Consider the following 16,471-nt stretch of genomic DNA (forward strand, 5'->3'; position numbering starts at 1 on the left):
TGTGGGGGTATTGACTAGCTCTTCCAAGGAGTTTGCATTAACAAAATCGAGGAATCTCTGAACGTTTGTGTTATGCTATGAGTAGTTCTTCCATTCTCTTTGGTAGTCACCCAGGATCGGGTAAAGGGTTGAATCTTGATAGTCGAACAGGTCCCGATAGGCTGATTGGGCATCTTTATGATTTGAATAGGGGTCTTGTAAATGGTTAATTGCAACTGGAGTGTCCATTTATTTGTGAAGATATTCATCCTTTAAGACAATTCCTTGCTAATCCTTCTGGTTGCAGAGAAAGTTGTTCCTTTTAGATTTGACTATCCCAGCAGAATATCTGGAAGAGGAATGTGTGTGGTGCTTAAGTTTCAAGCACATGAGGAGGAGTTTGTATGCTGGACTGTCCTAGTCCTTGTGTTGCAATCTTGCTGGTTGTAAAGAGTGGGCTACCTTACAAGTTTCTCACTTTGGTAAGCATATAACTATGTGTAGTAAGGGCTGTCAAGGTGGTCAGTCTTTAAATGAAAACCGTTTATGTAGAGCTAAGCTGAATTGTGTAGTTTCAGAATTAATAGTATAGCTGTTCTTTCCATTATCTGTTGTAATTGCCTGTGTTTTGTCTTCAGCAGCCTTTGATGATGCTGTAGAGGAACGTGTGATAAATGAAGAGTATAAAATTTGGAAGAAAAATACACCATTTCTATATGACTTGGTTATGACCCATGCACTTGAGTGGCCCAGTCTTACTGCACAGTGGCTGCCTGATGTCACAAGGTAACATTCTGTTTTTCTTTTTCTATGATGATGATGATTTGTCTTGTTGATTTAATTAGCGTAACCGTATGAACACTGAAATGTAAAATAACTCTGCTGTTTTGACATATCTTTTTAAGTTTTTGTGTAGGGAATGGCTGCACAGCATGTATGTTAAGAATGATAAAAATTAGTTGGTGGAGCAGTCCTGTTAAAGTCTTTTGAATCTAGGGAATGAGTGCATCTGATCCAAACCTTCTGGCTGCAGGAAATGTAGGGCCCATGCAGTACTTTTCCCAGGCTTCTAAGTTGGCTGGTCATTCACCCCCACCCCTCATTTTAAGAACTTTGGATGGTTTGGGCATCCTCAGATTTTTTGCATTTTGTTAAATGTTCTTTTTTTTTGACCCTCTTCTTGTCACTGTAATTACCTGCCCATGTGCAGCTGCAATTTAATATAAACGATGTGCTGAAAAATAGCTATATCCTTACCTTCTGAATGAGTCTTAAAAGCTGTAACTTGCCATAGGATTCTAAAACAATTCAGTTTGTGTGGAAAGCTACATTAAGCACTTGAACAGTGTCCAACTCAAAGGCTTTTTATCTCACATAGACTCATGAGGAATTGACCCGCGGTGGTGGTGCTGCTGCTGCTGCAGTAGCGTTGTCACCTCACAGTAAGATGCTGTCCGGTTTGATTCTCAGCTAGGGCATCTTCTGTGTGGAGACATGGGTGAATGTGCGTACCTTAGTTGAAGGTTGTGCATCAGGGCTGGTAACTCGGTACGTAAAAATCAACTACCAATCATTAGTGGACCGGAGTTCCGCTGTGGTGACCCCTAACCGGGAAAAGCCGAAAGACACAACAACAAGACTCGTGAGGAATTGCAGAGGTCTACTCGTTTCTGAAATAAGAAATTTTTTCTTGTATGGCAAAGCTTTTTAAATGAGTGAAAATGGGTGCAAATCTTCTTTTGGGACTGTGCAGCTTGCATAGTACTCCACCTGTATATCAACATTTGTATTGCAGGCATTGTCTGCTATGTGGCTCAAATGGCTGGAGTAAGTTCTGGCATACTGGTTGATCTGTTCTCTGCAGGCAAGGGCCCTGAATGTGCTGGGCAAGGACTGTGGTTGACAGCATCGAGCTGTGGTTTTTGAGACATCCGTTCGTGTGCAGGGATAGGTTCATAAGTAGTCATAAGTAGTTATAAAGTGTGTTGTCAGGAGACGGTTCCCAGTTGCCCCAAAACGCACTCTGGTTGTTGATTTAAGGTTACACAGTCCTAGCTCTCGCCCTTCCATCTCTAGAATGTGGAGCGGTACCTCTCAATGTGGAACAAATGGGCAAAACCTAGAACACTTACTGACTGCTTACTAACAACTTCAAGTAGGACTCTCACAGGATAGTTGCTGATTTGGCGATGGAAATTTGATGACACTGATTCCTGCCTACAATTTGATGCAGACACAAAGAAGTTTATGCCAGTATGCAATGAGGGAAGGTTTAAGGATGGGTTGGTAAATAAGGCGCAGCATAACTGCAGTTGATTCCATGGTATGTGTGTGTACTTATGGTTCATTCTTAATTTTTATTAGGCTTCCCAAATTTGCTTTATCAGATGTTTAAGTAGAAAAGATCAGTTGTACAAGCAGACCTTTCAACCTCCAGGTGAGAGAATCTGGGACAAATGGCCTTTAATGTCAGGGGGACCTAATTAACATAATGTATGCATATTCAAGTAGCACATTAATAGACATTCCCACACATGTTCAGTTAAAAAGACAGCATCATCATTTTATATCCATTATTAAAAATGATTCTATACATGCAGACACATTCATATGGTATTTGTCATATTTTTCAAACAATTTAAAAAAAAAAAATTCAAGTAATACATGTGCACCCACTCACACACCAGACCCAAGAGAGTTAGTTTTATTAAAACGGGTGCTGCAAACTTGCAAAAAACACATACATAGGTGATATAGAAAAAATGTACACTCTTAAAGGCAATTCACATTTAGACTATTGAGGTTTGTCATTTTCCCCCACTGTCAATTCAAACTAAAACAATTATTCGACTTCAGCTTGTTAACAGGCAGAGTAAAGTTCTGTAATCGATGCTGTAGAATGTTCTTTGTTATAAGCAGCTGTTTTTCTTAACACTGCTAGAATGTCCACTGGGTGTTTCATGCAGTAGTAATTCTCCTTTATTGCTAATAAAGAGTTTAATGCTTTTGGGCCAAGTGACTTGAGTTCAGTTCTGAATTTACGAACCATACTAAATGCTTGTTCTGCTTGGAGTGAGGCATGCTAGTTTTTGGAAGGTTGGCGGGTTTTCTGTTGCAGAGCTGTCAAGCACCACGGACCAGTACATTAGGAAGTTAGATGTGTCTGATAGTATACTCAATCAGTTTGGAGTGCTCCACTTGTGAACTACAAAAAAAACAAGAAGCGTGCTGATCTCTGCAGTAGTGGAGGAAGAAAGCTGCAATTTCATAGCTGGGTCATATAATATATCCCTGTTTTGCAGCACAGGATCTCTGGCAGGAAAATGCAATCCTACTAAAAATGGAAAAATAAAAAAAGTAAAACTGCTAGTCTCTCATGAAAAGTTTCTTTTCTGTTGTACTCCAGACATCATCCATTTTGTCATCCACATAGGTTTCAACATCAGGACCAATACAAATTTCACTGTCAAGATGTCTTGTAGTTCAAGAATGAATCAATAATACAAAAAATACGACTCATGGACACAATTTAGCACTTTCATTTGTTTAAAACAGAACTTCCTCAAACAACCATAACTCACAATCATTACACATTTATACGGTCATCAATCAGAAAAATCAAGTAATTAACCAAATTCAACTGTTAATGTACTGATTTTAAATACTTGAAAATACAATAAATATTATACAGAAAAAGTTTATGTAAAAATGTTTTCTAAAAAATGTATATAGTGAATATTGGAAAAAAAAAAGATAATTAAAAAAATCAGTGTTTGTAAAGTAAACATTTTTAAACTTTAAAAAACACTTAATGGAAATGTTTTCATTTATGCCAGGTGTGACATCTGCCCTTAAAATAATCTACTATTTAAGTTCTAAAAATTCATGGTAAGTATTAAATACATCAATAATCTCCCTCTATTCACTTTTTCTAGTACCATAAACTGGAATTTTTTAAAATCCTGACAGCTGAGATAATGTCTCGCTAGTGGATTATTTGGATCTTTCTTCTTTGATGGCTGTTGCATGTTCTCTGAACCTACTGGCTAACTTACAAATAGTTTTACCTACATAGAAGGATTTATATGTAGAGCATATAGCGGCGTACCCTAATCCTTCAATATTACAGGAATGTGTACCCTTTGCTGTGTATGAAAAGTTGTTGTGCTCAAAGAAAAAAGTGCTCATAAGTAAAATAAATCTACCAAAAGAACAATTGTTACATGGAAATGTCCCTAGCTTGGTGTCAGTTTTATTATTTGATACATTTTCAAGAAATTGTTTGATTTCTAGTTTTTTTTGTAAATAAACTTGCGTTATGTCCAATAATTTTAGAAAGTTCACGATTACCTAGTACAATTTTCCAGTTATTGTTGATCACACGTTTGATTTCATTACCTTCTATACTTTAAAGGAGCTGGAAAAGCACAATTGAAACTTTTGTCTTCTCTAGTCCTTTTTGTATTAAAACTACTTTTAATAATAGGAAAATATTTTTTGTATCTCTTTTTTTTTTTTTTTTTTCTTTCTGTTTTTCAGTAAAGGTCACTAGTTTTGGAAAAGGATATCCTCTTTCTAAAAAGAATTTAATAATTTTGTTAGTTTCTTCGACTAAGTCTAATGACCTGTCCTCAAAACACATTCAAATGAGCCGGATGAAAACTGTTGGTGTAAAGAATTGTTAGTGAATGTGTTCTTCCTATAGATGTTACTAGATAAACGTCTGTCTTTAACATTGATTTCTACCTTGATGTCTAAAAAATTTACTGAACCGCCTACTTCACCCAATGTAAAATTAAGCCAGTAGATACTGTTTTTTTTTTTTTTTGTCTCAAAAAAAGTGTCCATATCACTAGACCAAATAAAAAATAAATCAATATATCTTTAGTAAAACTTGACATGCATAAAGGGTAGAGTTTTAGCTAGATATTCCTCCTCTCACCAACAGAGGACCAAATTAGCGAAAGTGGGAGCAATGCTCCCATCAATCAATACCACTTGTTTGCTGAAAGATGTTGTCATCAAATATGAAAAAGTTGTTTTTTAAGTACTAAATCAAGGAGCTGACAAATAGGTTATATCTTAGCAAATACTGTAAAGAACATGGGTTTGACATTACTAACAAGATCAACACCACTAACAAGATCAACACCTTCATCCTGCTCGATGAAAGTGTATAATGAGGTGATATCCATAGTACACATGTAACATTCCTCCCCTGTAAAAATGCAGCTTTTTAATTCATCTATAAAAATGCATGAGTCCTTCAGATATCTACTTTTCTGAACAATATGATTTATTATTTGATCCAAATAGGCTAGCTTACATGGTTTGTTGTGAGGTGCAGATACTATTGGCCTAAAAGGCGGCTGTACTAAATTTTTGTGAATCTTCGTATACCAAATACCCTAATTGAGGTTCTTCTACTATGCAAAACAAAAATCTAAGTCAGTATATCCTTGATGTAACATCTAGTAAACAAAGTTCTACTTTTTTATAATTTGAGTCTAACATCTAACATAGTCCTTAGATGATTTTTTTTTTTATATAACTTAGAAGCTGATACATAGCCTCAATGTATTTACTACTTTCCATTATAACTATGCATTGTCCTTTGCTTTTATGTATCCAATATCATTATAACTACCCAATTGCCTAAGTGCTGCAATTTTTGTCCTTGCTCAGATTACATTATTGATGTCTGGACCACCTGTTAGTGCCCTTCAATAATTGATGCAACTCTGTTTCAGCAATAGAGGAAAAAAACATTTAAAGTTTGTACTAATGTAGGCTGTTTCTTCCAAACTTATGTTCATTAATATCAGCCTCATTCAAAATGTATTTCAAATTTGACTTCCTCATGTACAATTTAAAATCCAACATGGTGTGAACTAATGGAGCTCTGTTGGCTGACAAAAAAAAAAAAAAAGACCTTTTGACAATAGTTTTAATTCAGTACAAGAAAGAAAAAACTCATTACTTAAATTATGCACGACATTATTTTTCTAGCGTCCTTTGTTTCTCCCTTTCTTCTTTGTAACTGCTGTGAAAGCCTCCTGAATTGGAGGCAGACTGTTTATCTGTCATTGGTGTAAAAAGAGGGAGAGGGGGAGAAGGCAGTTCACTTGCTTCACTAGTTTCACTGGATTGACTGGAAAGAATGTCTCTGGTTTCACTCGTTTCACTGGATTGACTGGAAAGAATGTCTGTTGTTCCTCTGAATCTGTGTGTATAATGTTTTCAGTCTTGGAGGAATAAAAAGAATCCAGTCTATCCAGATGTCTGTCCCCAAAATGTTTGTAATGAGAATTGTTGGAATCAGAGTGGTTGTATTTGTTTTGATTTATGAATTAATAATAGTTGCGTTGTCCAGGAACTGCCTAGCAATTGGTGGTTTGTGTACTCTACTAGCATATGAGTGTAGTACATTCTGCATGTTATGCAAGGTGAGCAATTTGCTTTCCCTGCCTTGCATTTGCACATTGAAGTTCTGCAGGGGTTCGATGACATATTGTAGGAACAGAAATACTGGCTTAATGCCATAGCTCTGCAGTCTCTTGGTTATGAGTTTTGCATTATTAACAGACCGTTGATAGTAGGACCTCGGGTGGGCCACAAGGCATAAATTACTTTGACTTTTGTCAAGTTTAGCCATTGAGTGGGGGGCATACCATTTATAATTTTGAGGTGTTCAGTATCCACGAACAGTATCCACGAACAGTGCAAACCCTTTAAACGTCTGCTGACACTATATGCAGTGCTGGAAAAAAATGCCAGATATAAGTTCCTCCACAGATAAAGCCATTGCATGTACACCAAATTTGATACATAAGTCTGCAGTGTTTAAGTAGCCCATGTTGAAAATATGGGGGTAAAGTTTGGTAAATGGAATTCTGTACTATCCAGACTAGTCATGGATGCAGCATTGTCTTCTAAACAAGCCACCATGTTACTCGTAGGAATGTCAGATTTGCTCAGTCTCCATTACTTAGTCATAAATGGCTTTTGGCTAGTTCACTGACACAAGAAGGGCATGTTGTGGAATACCACTGGCATAGATTTTTATTTTTTTTTTTTAAACCAACATTACAGGGAGTTTTTCATATCTGTACTCTGGTTGCGGTACAAATAGTATGGCACTTTTTGACACATTGTGCAGTGTCCTGCTGTACTTTGGCCCCATTACATCCCTTACAATGCAAACAGTCTGTGTTGGTCTGCAGGTTTTTTGCACCAGCTCTGAATCCATGCAGTACTACTACATGTACTTCAAGAAATGGTCCCCAGTTGTAAAGGGCAAGTTGTGTTCAACAAGGAGACTTAGTCTACTTCAGCCTCCAGTAGTTAAGTTGGTTTGCTGAGTGGCAAACATTTCTGTCACCTTTCTCCCAGTCAAATGTTTGCTCGTATTGTGCTTTTTTTGGTATCCATGTGTTGCTGTCTATCATTCCTCCCTCCATGTCCAACATAGTAATATTGGTAGCACACACCTTGCAAAAAGCCTATCTGGAAACAGTCCTGCTTTGCATTACCTTGTCAAAGCTGACCTTACAGCTGCTTTGGAATGTAGTTGCTCACTGCTACTGCTGTTTCTCAGTGTCAACATCTTTGGAGAGGTGTGTGTAACTAGAAGAGGTTTTAGGGTAACGTGTACCATAAAATGTACTTAGTGATATGAAGCCTGTGTTTGATGCCAAACATTAATCAGTCCTACCCTTCAGAGTTGCTGCACTGTAACGGTGTAGAAAAGCTTGCATTGTATCTCCTTTCATTATGTCTAGTGCCATGTTTGATTTGGTCATTCTGTGTAAAATAATTGTAACAGTTCAGGTAAAGGATGAGAAACCAAGCCAGAAACTTCTGTAAATATCTGTAACTCAGTCAGCCAGTTAATACGTACCAACATGTAAATATGAAATTGGTTTCATGTTAAATTTCATAACTAATGGCTTACTGTCTGTTCTCAGCATTACTGATGGTATTCAAATGAGTTTAATTCTGTATTTATCTTTTTAATGCTGTAATGTTCATGCAGATTTTTTTTTTTGTTAAAATAGTGTTCAATTTCTTTTACTCTTTGTGGAGCTTTACTCCCCGGACCTCCACTGGAAAAGGGCACTAGCTCAGTCAGACTTTCCTGGTTAACAAATCTCAAAATACATACGTGGGCATAAATTCTGAATGAGCATTATTTCAAATGATTTATACGCATGATTGGCAATAATCTTTTTCTTGTATTATAAAAACTTGGGACTGCAATCCACCAATAATGCTGCACTCCACGGGTGAATCCAGAAGCAGTTTATTCCAAAAGCACAGTCAAGTTACCTACTTTCTTCCATAAAGAGGACTTTCATAGTGTCTCTTTAGGGAAGAAAGCACAGACAAGTTAGTTCCTCTTTAGGGAAGAAAGCACTTGTCTGTTTTTGGAATAAACTGCTTTTGGATTCACCCGTGGAGTAGAATATTGCTTGATGGATTGCAGTCCTTGTTGGTGGTTTTCTTTTTTGGTTACTTAAACTTGCCCAACCTGAATCTCTCAAATTTTATTTTGCAGAAATATTTTCAAACAGATGTAAAGTATGACAGTTGGTGAATGCAAAGACGAGTGTGAACATGAATGATTAGGACAGACCACGGTAATAAGAAAATCTGACTGTTCTGTAGAATTCACTACACTTGGTATGCATTATACCCTCATTCCTAAACTTGCCATATTTAGACAACTGGGGTCAAAGGTAAATATTTGGGGTAGCAAAAGGCCAAAATCGGAGAGGGATTCACATTTTTCAGTGTTCCCTCATGTTTAGGTTCGTAGAACACGTTTTGTAGCAATACCTTTGCTGAAGGATGTACTAGTTCAAATACTTTTTATTGTACAGTAACATAAGGTATGACTTTGATCACTTCCAAAAATACTTTAAGTAGGCACTGCCTAGACATATATACTTGTACCCCTAACACTTGTGTATGTATATGTTCATAGTAGACATACTAAAAATGTTTTTTCTACGTGGCCGCACCATCATAGCTACCACTTCTAATGCCCGAACAAAACATTACACTGTTAAGGATTCCCAGACTTGTGCAATTTGGGTATACTCAAAATACTCCCATTTATCAGAAAAAAGCAGTTGATATTTGAGTAGAGATAATGTGAAAATAAACTGAAATAATGCAAGTTTATAGATGGATAGTCTCAAACTAGGAAAGGAATGCATTTCCACTGCAGAAAACAAGATTAAAATTGTTACTGCCAGAAAAAGAAAATCCAGTGTTCTAAATAAGTGATAAATGCTACAGATATTTCCCCATTAAATATACATTAATAAGCAAGCATTGCAAACCATGAAAGCTGATGTTCTACAGAGTGCAAGTACACCCAATATCTGGTTTCTGAACATTTTCCCCAAGGCATTCAAGAAAGTAAAAAAAAAGCAGTCCTGAAATTGGACCCTTTGAAGCAAGTTGTACAAATTGCAAATTCCACAACAAACGCCTAACACTAATTCCAAGAATACAGCTTTATTCATAAACACACTTCACTAAAAACACACTAGCAAATGGGTAAGACCAAAAATATGAAGAAAAAATCTGGACAGGGACACATACCTCTCAACATCTTAGTGCAAGGTCTGGCCAAAACATAAAATAAAGGTGGGGGAGACTAAACATACAAACATATGTTAAATATCACTCCTGTAAACTTAGAAAAATGCTGGAATAACAGGATATGTGTTGGCATGCATTCTCTGAAGGATTTGCAAGTGTGAAACTCCAAAAATGTCTGTCATTATTTGGTGACTTCAGTCAGTGATTTTCCAGAAAACAAGCCATTTTTTTGAGGAACAGGCCAAAATATGGACCTGTACCTTTCAGTCTCTTCAGAGCACAACAAATCTAGATGAAGTATAAAATAATTGGTGGGGGGACCAGACATAGGGACAGACTTTAGATATTGCAGCTGACGTCTTTTTAAACTTCCTTAAATCCTTCAAATGAGCACAGATAAAGCAAACTTCCGACATAATGGCTCAGCCACTCCAGCAGCTCGTCTTCAATTGTAAATCCAAAGTGGTGCCAGTCCAAAACCAGCAAACAGTGGTCCTTCTCTTGCTCGAGTTTTGGGTGCTGTTGCATCCTTCCTTTGAGCTTCTCTGATGCTACAGTGAATCCTTCCTTCAAGCTTCTCATTCCCATCACTCCTGTTCTTCACTCAGACTGTTCTCATAATGAGCTATGTACAAGATTCCTTCATCCTGCTCTGCTTGTACATAGACTTGAGTGGTCCTACCTGAAGACCAAAAATGCATTGGGTTTGTTTGTTTACCAGGATAGTCCATTGTGCTACATGGAGGCCTGGGGAGAAAAGCTCCATTACATTACAAGTTTATTAAGTTTCAGAATTAGAATAATTGTTATAAAACAGTTTCAGACATTAGAAAGAAAATGCATGGTAATAACAGTTGCAATAAATTAGCCTGTGAGACCTTCCATTATAAACAAATTAAGGTAGTAAAAACAAGAATGCAAATTCCTTCTGGAGATTATGAGCTAAAGAAGGTAATTAGAAGATATGTTTGGGTATTAGGATGTTATGTAGGAAGAGAGCTGTTAGTAGATATGTTAGGTAGTGAGATAATTCTAGTAAGGTGTTAAGTAGGATGAGAGCAAGAACATTCCCATTGTGAGATTTAGGTGTGAGTGAAGTAGAGTTTTAAAGAAAAAAGAGACCGTTAGTGGTACGGATGAGAGGTGGGAGAGAATTCCAGTGACGTGCCAAGCAGAAGCATAGAAGTTCCACATATAAGAAACAGGAAATGAAGAAACTGGCCAGTAGGATGCAAATGAGATGTGTAAAGTGATACTGCAATTGGCCAAGATATCTACAGCCAGGACAGAGGTTGTTACTGCAAATCTCGTGGGGGGGCACCCAAATCAGTTGATTAAGCTTAAAAGTGGGTAGAATTTAGGACAATTGAGTGCTGCTGTTGCAAGAGTTAAATCAACCAATAGAATTGCCTCTGCTTTGACGCAGTTGTATCAAGATGGTCTTAAAAGGCATACGCGGATTTGCTCTGAAATAATGGCTCGAGTTTGAAAGTTAAATTCTAGCTGAGCCTGCTAAAAGCATCGCCTTTGGAAAACCAGCAGTAGTGTCAATAAAAACAAAGTAAACTTGCAGAAATGCATTTTGGCTTCCCATCTAGTAGCTCAGGGAAACTATACTAAGTACTTCAATGTAGTTGGGTATTTTGTCACAGGGAATACTTTTGACCACTGTTTTGTAACAGGCTTTAGGAAATCCTGTTGTCCCTCTGTAGTCTGCTTTAAATTGTTATTGAGCACAGTGCCCTTTTCTTTAGCATGTACTTAGCAAGGCATATGTAGCTAGACGGGGGGGGGGGGGCATCTTCCAGGTGAAAATTATGCCCCCTAATAAAAACCCTTGGCTGTCAAGACTAGAATCCCTATAGTTGGTCTCCTGCATGGAGATCTGTGCTTGGTATTCCATGCCTTCAAAGACCCAACATGGGTCTCTCAAACCTTTACATGACTAGCAGCTACACAAACACCCGAACCACGGATGTTGAACTTCCTCCAATATAAAAATACTTTGTAGGGACAAATACCATTACATTTGTGATGGTGAGGTATTGCCATCTGTGCCAAGGAGAATAGGGCAGTGCATATATAACATCTGCCAGCATAGTTAGCTGGAGTTTTGTAGATAGTTTTGTCATTTGACTATCGCACTGACTTGCACATATGTTTGTTAAACATGCATCAACAGTGTTGTTATAACTGATTAAACGTGTTAAGCAAAGAATTCTGAAAGGGAAGAGTAGAATTTTTTGACATTTTTCTATAATTTTCAAATACTGCAACAGCTCTTAGAAAAGCTCCAAGTGTGTACTCTACTAGAATCAGGTGATCAAATATGATGTCATTCTGTAACCAGCTCTAAGAGAGGCTGGAACTCGCACAGCAGCTTGCTTGTTTTGTTTTCTTTGGAACCTGATGTAAAAATCCAGGACGGTTATCACAGTAGGTTCAGTTCAGTAATTGGAAGCTCACAAGCTTCTCAGCATCCTATCCTGCCTTACTGTATTAAGTTAGCTAGGGAACAGTTATTCTTTAGACAGTCAGGAAATGCAGTTAGATTAGTTTAGTAGTGTTTTTCTGCATCTGTTGAATCTACCCAACTGTATTATTTTTATTTCTACTGTGATTGAAACTCCTGTATCGTACTTTGATATTTAGTATTCTTCTGTTTTCTGTTTTATTTATTATTAAATATTTTTATACCTTTCATTGTGGCTGGTCTTTTTAGAGAATACTTTTAATGTCACTAGAGTACCTGTCCTCCTATTTTGGTGACGCCTTGGCCACTCCAAAAAGCCTGGCTGCTTTGGTTACGCTCCACATTTATGTTGGCATTTATGTGTGTGTGTGTAAGTCAAATATCCAGGTGTGGGTATGTCAGCTATTTGGAATTGGGACACTGTGCTCCAAAGAGTCTTGTTTGGGATTGGAGAGACTGTCCCAATTGAGCATGTTCCCTGGGTGCTCTTGGGGGAAATTGTTCTTGATTCAGAAAGCTGCATATGAAATAGTGTAAATCCATACCTGTTTTTAGTGACCCTCTCTCACTGGTGGTAGAGGTGAGGATTGAGGCTCCTTGATTACTGGCTGGGGGTGAAGACTGGCCGTCACATATTGGTGTCAGAGTGGTGGGATATTCAGTAGCCTGTGGGCAGTTGTCACTGAAGGTGTGTACACTCTCAACAGCCACAAGGTAAACATTTAGCATTTCATTTTCACAATAGTTTTATTTTTGTTAGTTTTAGTCTAATCAGGGAAAGCCGGCAAACATGTCATCAGAGGATTATGGTAAGTTGACAAACAGTTGGTCAAGGTGTGTGAAGCCAAAGGACTGGTGCATGCTAACCAGACTAAAAAGGAAACTATTTCAGCTTTAATCACAGCTGCAGACCAGACCAGTGGCCAGAAGGATAACCAGTCTGGTGTTGGGGGTGTGCAGTCTTCAGAAACTGGACAGCTCACATTTTCCTCCGAGGACTTTAAAAGACGTCTACAGTTAGAGACTTGAACTTGAGGCAAAATGTTTGGAGGCTGAAGAAAAGGAGAAGCAGCATCAGCAAGAACTGGAGACCAAGCATTTTGGAGGCTGAAGAAAACAAGCAGCGACAACATGAGAGAGATGGGGCTATGGAGGTAATGGGGAGGGGAATAACCGAATCTCAGAAGCAGTAAAGATCAGTAAATTTCTACCACAATTCGCAGATGGGGATGACTGATAGTTTTCATATATTTGAAAGAGTATGTAAACTGTTTACTGTTGACCAAGATCACTGGGTACATTCTGTGATAAAAGTAAAACAAATGTTTATTGAACTGTGTAACACCTGAAGCTTATAGAAAAAAAGTTTTGTGAACATGTACACAAGGCAGATAAAAGTGTATGTGATTATACTGCTGAGTTAAGCACTTTTTTCATAGATGGGTGAGTGGGTGTCAGGGCATCAGTTCCGAAAGACTGGCAGATCTTTTGGTGAGGGAACAAACCCTTAATACCTTGCCTGAGGACATGAGAATTAAGTTGACAGACCGATAATGTAACTGCAGATGAGCTGGGGAGAAAAGGTGACCTCTACTTGGCAAGCAGGGCATCACTGCACAAGAAGGGGACACCCACTGATGCTCATGGATATAATGGAACCCATGGTGGACAGCCTGTACCACCTCGGTGTCTGCCGGTAACATGGGAAGCCACTAGTTCAGGTACACAGCCAGGATCAGGGATTAGATGTTTTAAATGTGATCAGAGGGGCCATGTAGCATACAACTGTCCGCTGAAACATGGTGGGGAACAATAGGTGAGGGAGCCAGCAAGTGGGGAATCACAGTATGCCAGTAGTAAGTTGTCTGGTGACAACAGGGGTACCAAACTATCACCAGAGTTGGTATCCTATCTTAGTGGATGGAAGATGGGCTACTGCTAAGAGAAAGACCGCCTCTGACGTAACTATTGTGAAACCTGCAGTGGTTAAAGAGGAGCAGTATTTGCTTTGGCAATCTGCTCTGATTTAGAGCTTTAGGGAGGGATCCCATTCCAAATACCTTTGGCCAGGGTTCACCTTGACTGGTAGAGTGGAAAAGCAAGCAAGCAGGTAGCTGTGTTTGAGAATATTCCTGCAAATGTCTGGATAGGGAATGGTTTTGATAACGCAGTACCTTGTGTGCATTGTGTGCATGCAGTTACACACAATCAGGCTTTGGAGCAGGCATGTAGGTGTGGTAGTCTGGGGGAGACCCAGACATACCCCACACCTGAAGCTGGGGCTGGTTTTGTGGCTATTTCAGGGAGAGAGCTACCTTGTAGCAGTGAACCTGAAAGTGAGTCATATCTGCTGGTTAGGGTACTGATGTTCCTGTGGACAGGGTGATTGCAAGGACAGGAGTGAGTGGTAGTACCTAGGCTGCTAGTGAGGCACCGCTATCAGAAGATACTAGCATTCCTGTAGAACGGGAGCTGGGAGGGGTCACAAAAGTCTAGCTGAGAAAGGCTCTACTTTCGGACTGTATCTTACGAAACTTGAGGGAGGTAGCTAAGACACCTGATGCTCAAGAAAAAGGGAAGTCTGTATACTGGAACAAAGGGTTATTGTATAGAAAGTGGACCCCTGAGGGAGGGCTAGAGGGTGAGGTAACACAGCAGTTCGTAGTCCCCAGAGTCTACCGTCTGGCACTTCTATACATAGTCCATGGCATTCCTTTTGCAGGTCATATGGGCATAAAGCATACCAGAAGATGTATTATGCAGAACCTTTATTGGCCTGGGATTGCAAAGGATGTAACAAGGTACTGCAGAAGCTGTGAGCAGTGCCAAAAGTAGGCAAGGCAGGGGATAAGGTCAAACCTCAGTTGATGCCTTTGCCTATGATTTTTGAGGAGTTTCAGAGGGTAGCTATGGACATTGTGGGCCCTCTGAGTACCTCATGTTCCACGGGGAAAAAGTATATCTTGTTGGTAGTAGATTATGCTACTAGATACCTTGAGACTGTGACTCTGCCCTCCTTCGGCCAGAGAAGTTGGCAAATGCTTTGTTAAAAGTTTCAGCAGGGTAGGTTTCCTGAGAGAAATACTGACTGACAAGAGGTGCCAGTTTAATATCGGACCTGCTATCTGTGGAAGCAATGTTGAATGAAGCACCTGAAGACCAAACCCTTACCACTCCCAGACTAATGGTCTTGTGGAGAGGTTAAACTCTAAACTAAAGACCATGCTACGGGCATTTGCAGAACAGTTTGAGAGAGTGGGACAAATGTATTTGCCCTTACTGTTTGCATACAGAGAGGTACCCCAGGAATCTACAGGCTTTTTCAGCCTTTGAGTTGCTGTATGGGCATCGGGTGTGGGGGCTTTTAGACTTGAATTGTGATGAGTGGGATGTTGAGTATGAAACCCACAAGGAGTCTGTTGTGGCATATGTCCTAAATCTCAGGACAAGGTTTTGGGGAGCTTGTGGGTTTTTTCCAGGAGAATCTGGCAGGAGCCCAACAGCATAAAAAGGTCTGGTAGGACAGGAATGCTTAAGTCTTTAAAGTATGCTGTGGGACAGCAGGTTATGATGCTCATTCTTGTCAGACACAGTAAGCTGCAGGCAGCATGGGAGGGACCCTTCAAAGTGGTAACCCCCCCCCCCCCTGCAAAGGATGCTTGCCTCAGACTGCCTCTCCTAGTGTTACTACTCCAACCTGCTTAGAATAGCATGTATGTGTCCCACAGGGCTCGGTCCTTGGCCCCCTATTGTTCGGCATCTACTTCTCAGAAGTACAGGCCAACATGGAAGGACTTTGGCTGACAAAGTTTGCAGACGACTGCAAACTGGGCGCCATAGTGGAAAGTGCATCGGACACGGATATCCTTCAGAAGGGACTCACGGAAACAGATAGCTGGTGCCAGAGCCATGGCCTGAAGTTAAACACCAAAAAATGTATAGTCATACCCTTCGGGAAAACAAGGTAACCCCAAGCTACCATATAGGTGGCAATCCACTAAGCACAGAAGAGGTTATCAGGGACCTGGGAACCCAGGTTGGCAGTGGCCTTTCTTTTGACACTCACGTTGCTAAAGTGGTTAGAAAGACCTTCTACATTGCCCACCTGATCATGAAGGGATTCACATCCAGATCTAGTGAGGTCATTGTTCCCCTGTACTCAATGATAGTACAATGCCCCATTCGGGATGTATCTCACCCGACATCTGCAGCAATTGGAGAGACCCCAAAAATTCCTCACCAAAAGGATAAAGGGACTCCAAAATCTGTCATATGCTGCCAGATTGAAGAAACTCCAGCTCTATTCAGTCGCATACCGTCTGCTCAGAGGTGACATGTGTCTGACATACAAGGCCATGTCCAACCCGGAATTAATGGACATGCTCCACCTCAAAAAATCCAAATCCA

The 16,471-nt window shown here is 39.5% G+C and overlaps 1 protein-coding gene across 1 annotated transcript in view; it reads left to right on the forward strand.

Moving 5' to 3' along the window:
- Positions 1–16,471, forward strand: part of RBBP4 (RB binding protein 4, chromatin remodeling factor) — a 677,648-nt gene that overhangs the window by 46,217 nt on the left and 614,960 nt on the right. Inside the window, 1 exon segment of the mRNA XM_044059943.1 lies at positions 618–765. Coding sequence (XP_043915878.1) covers positions 618–765 — 148 coding nt within the window.

The sequence above is a fragment of the Protopterus annectens genome, chromosome 1.part2 (assembly GCF_019279795.1).
Source record: "Protopterus annectens isolate FY-2018-M chromosome 1.part2, PAN1.0, whole genome shotgun sequence".
NCBI lineage: Eukaryota > Metazoa > Chordata > Ceratodontiformes > Protopteridae > Protopterus > Protopterus annectens.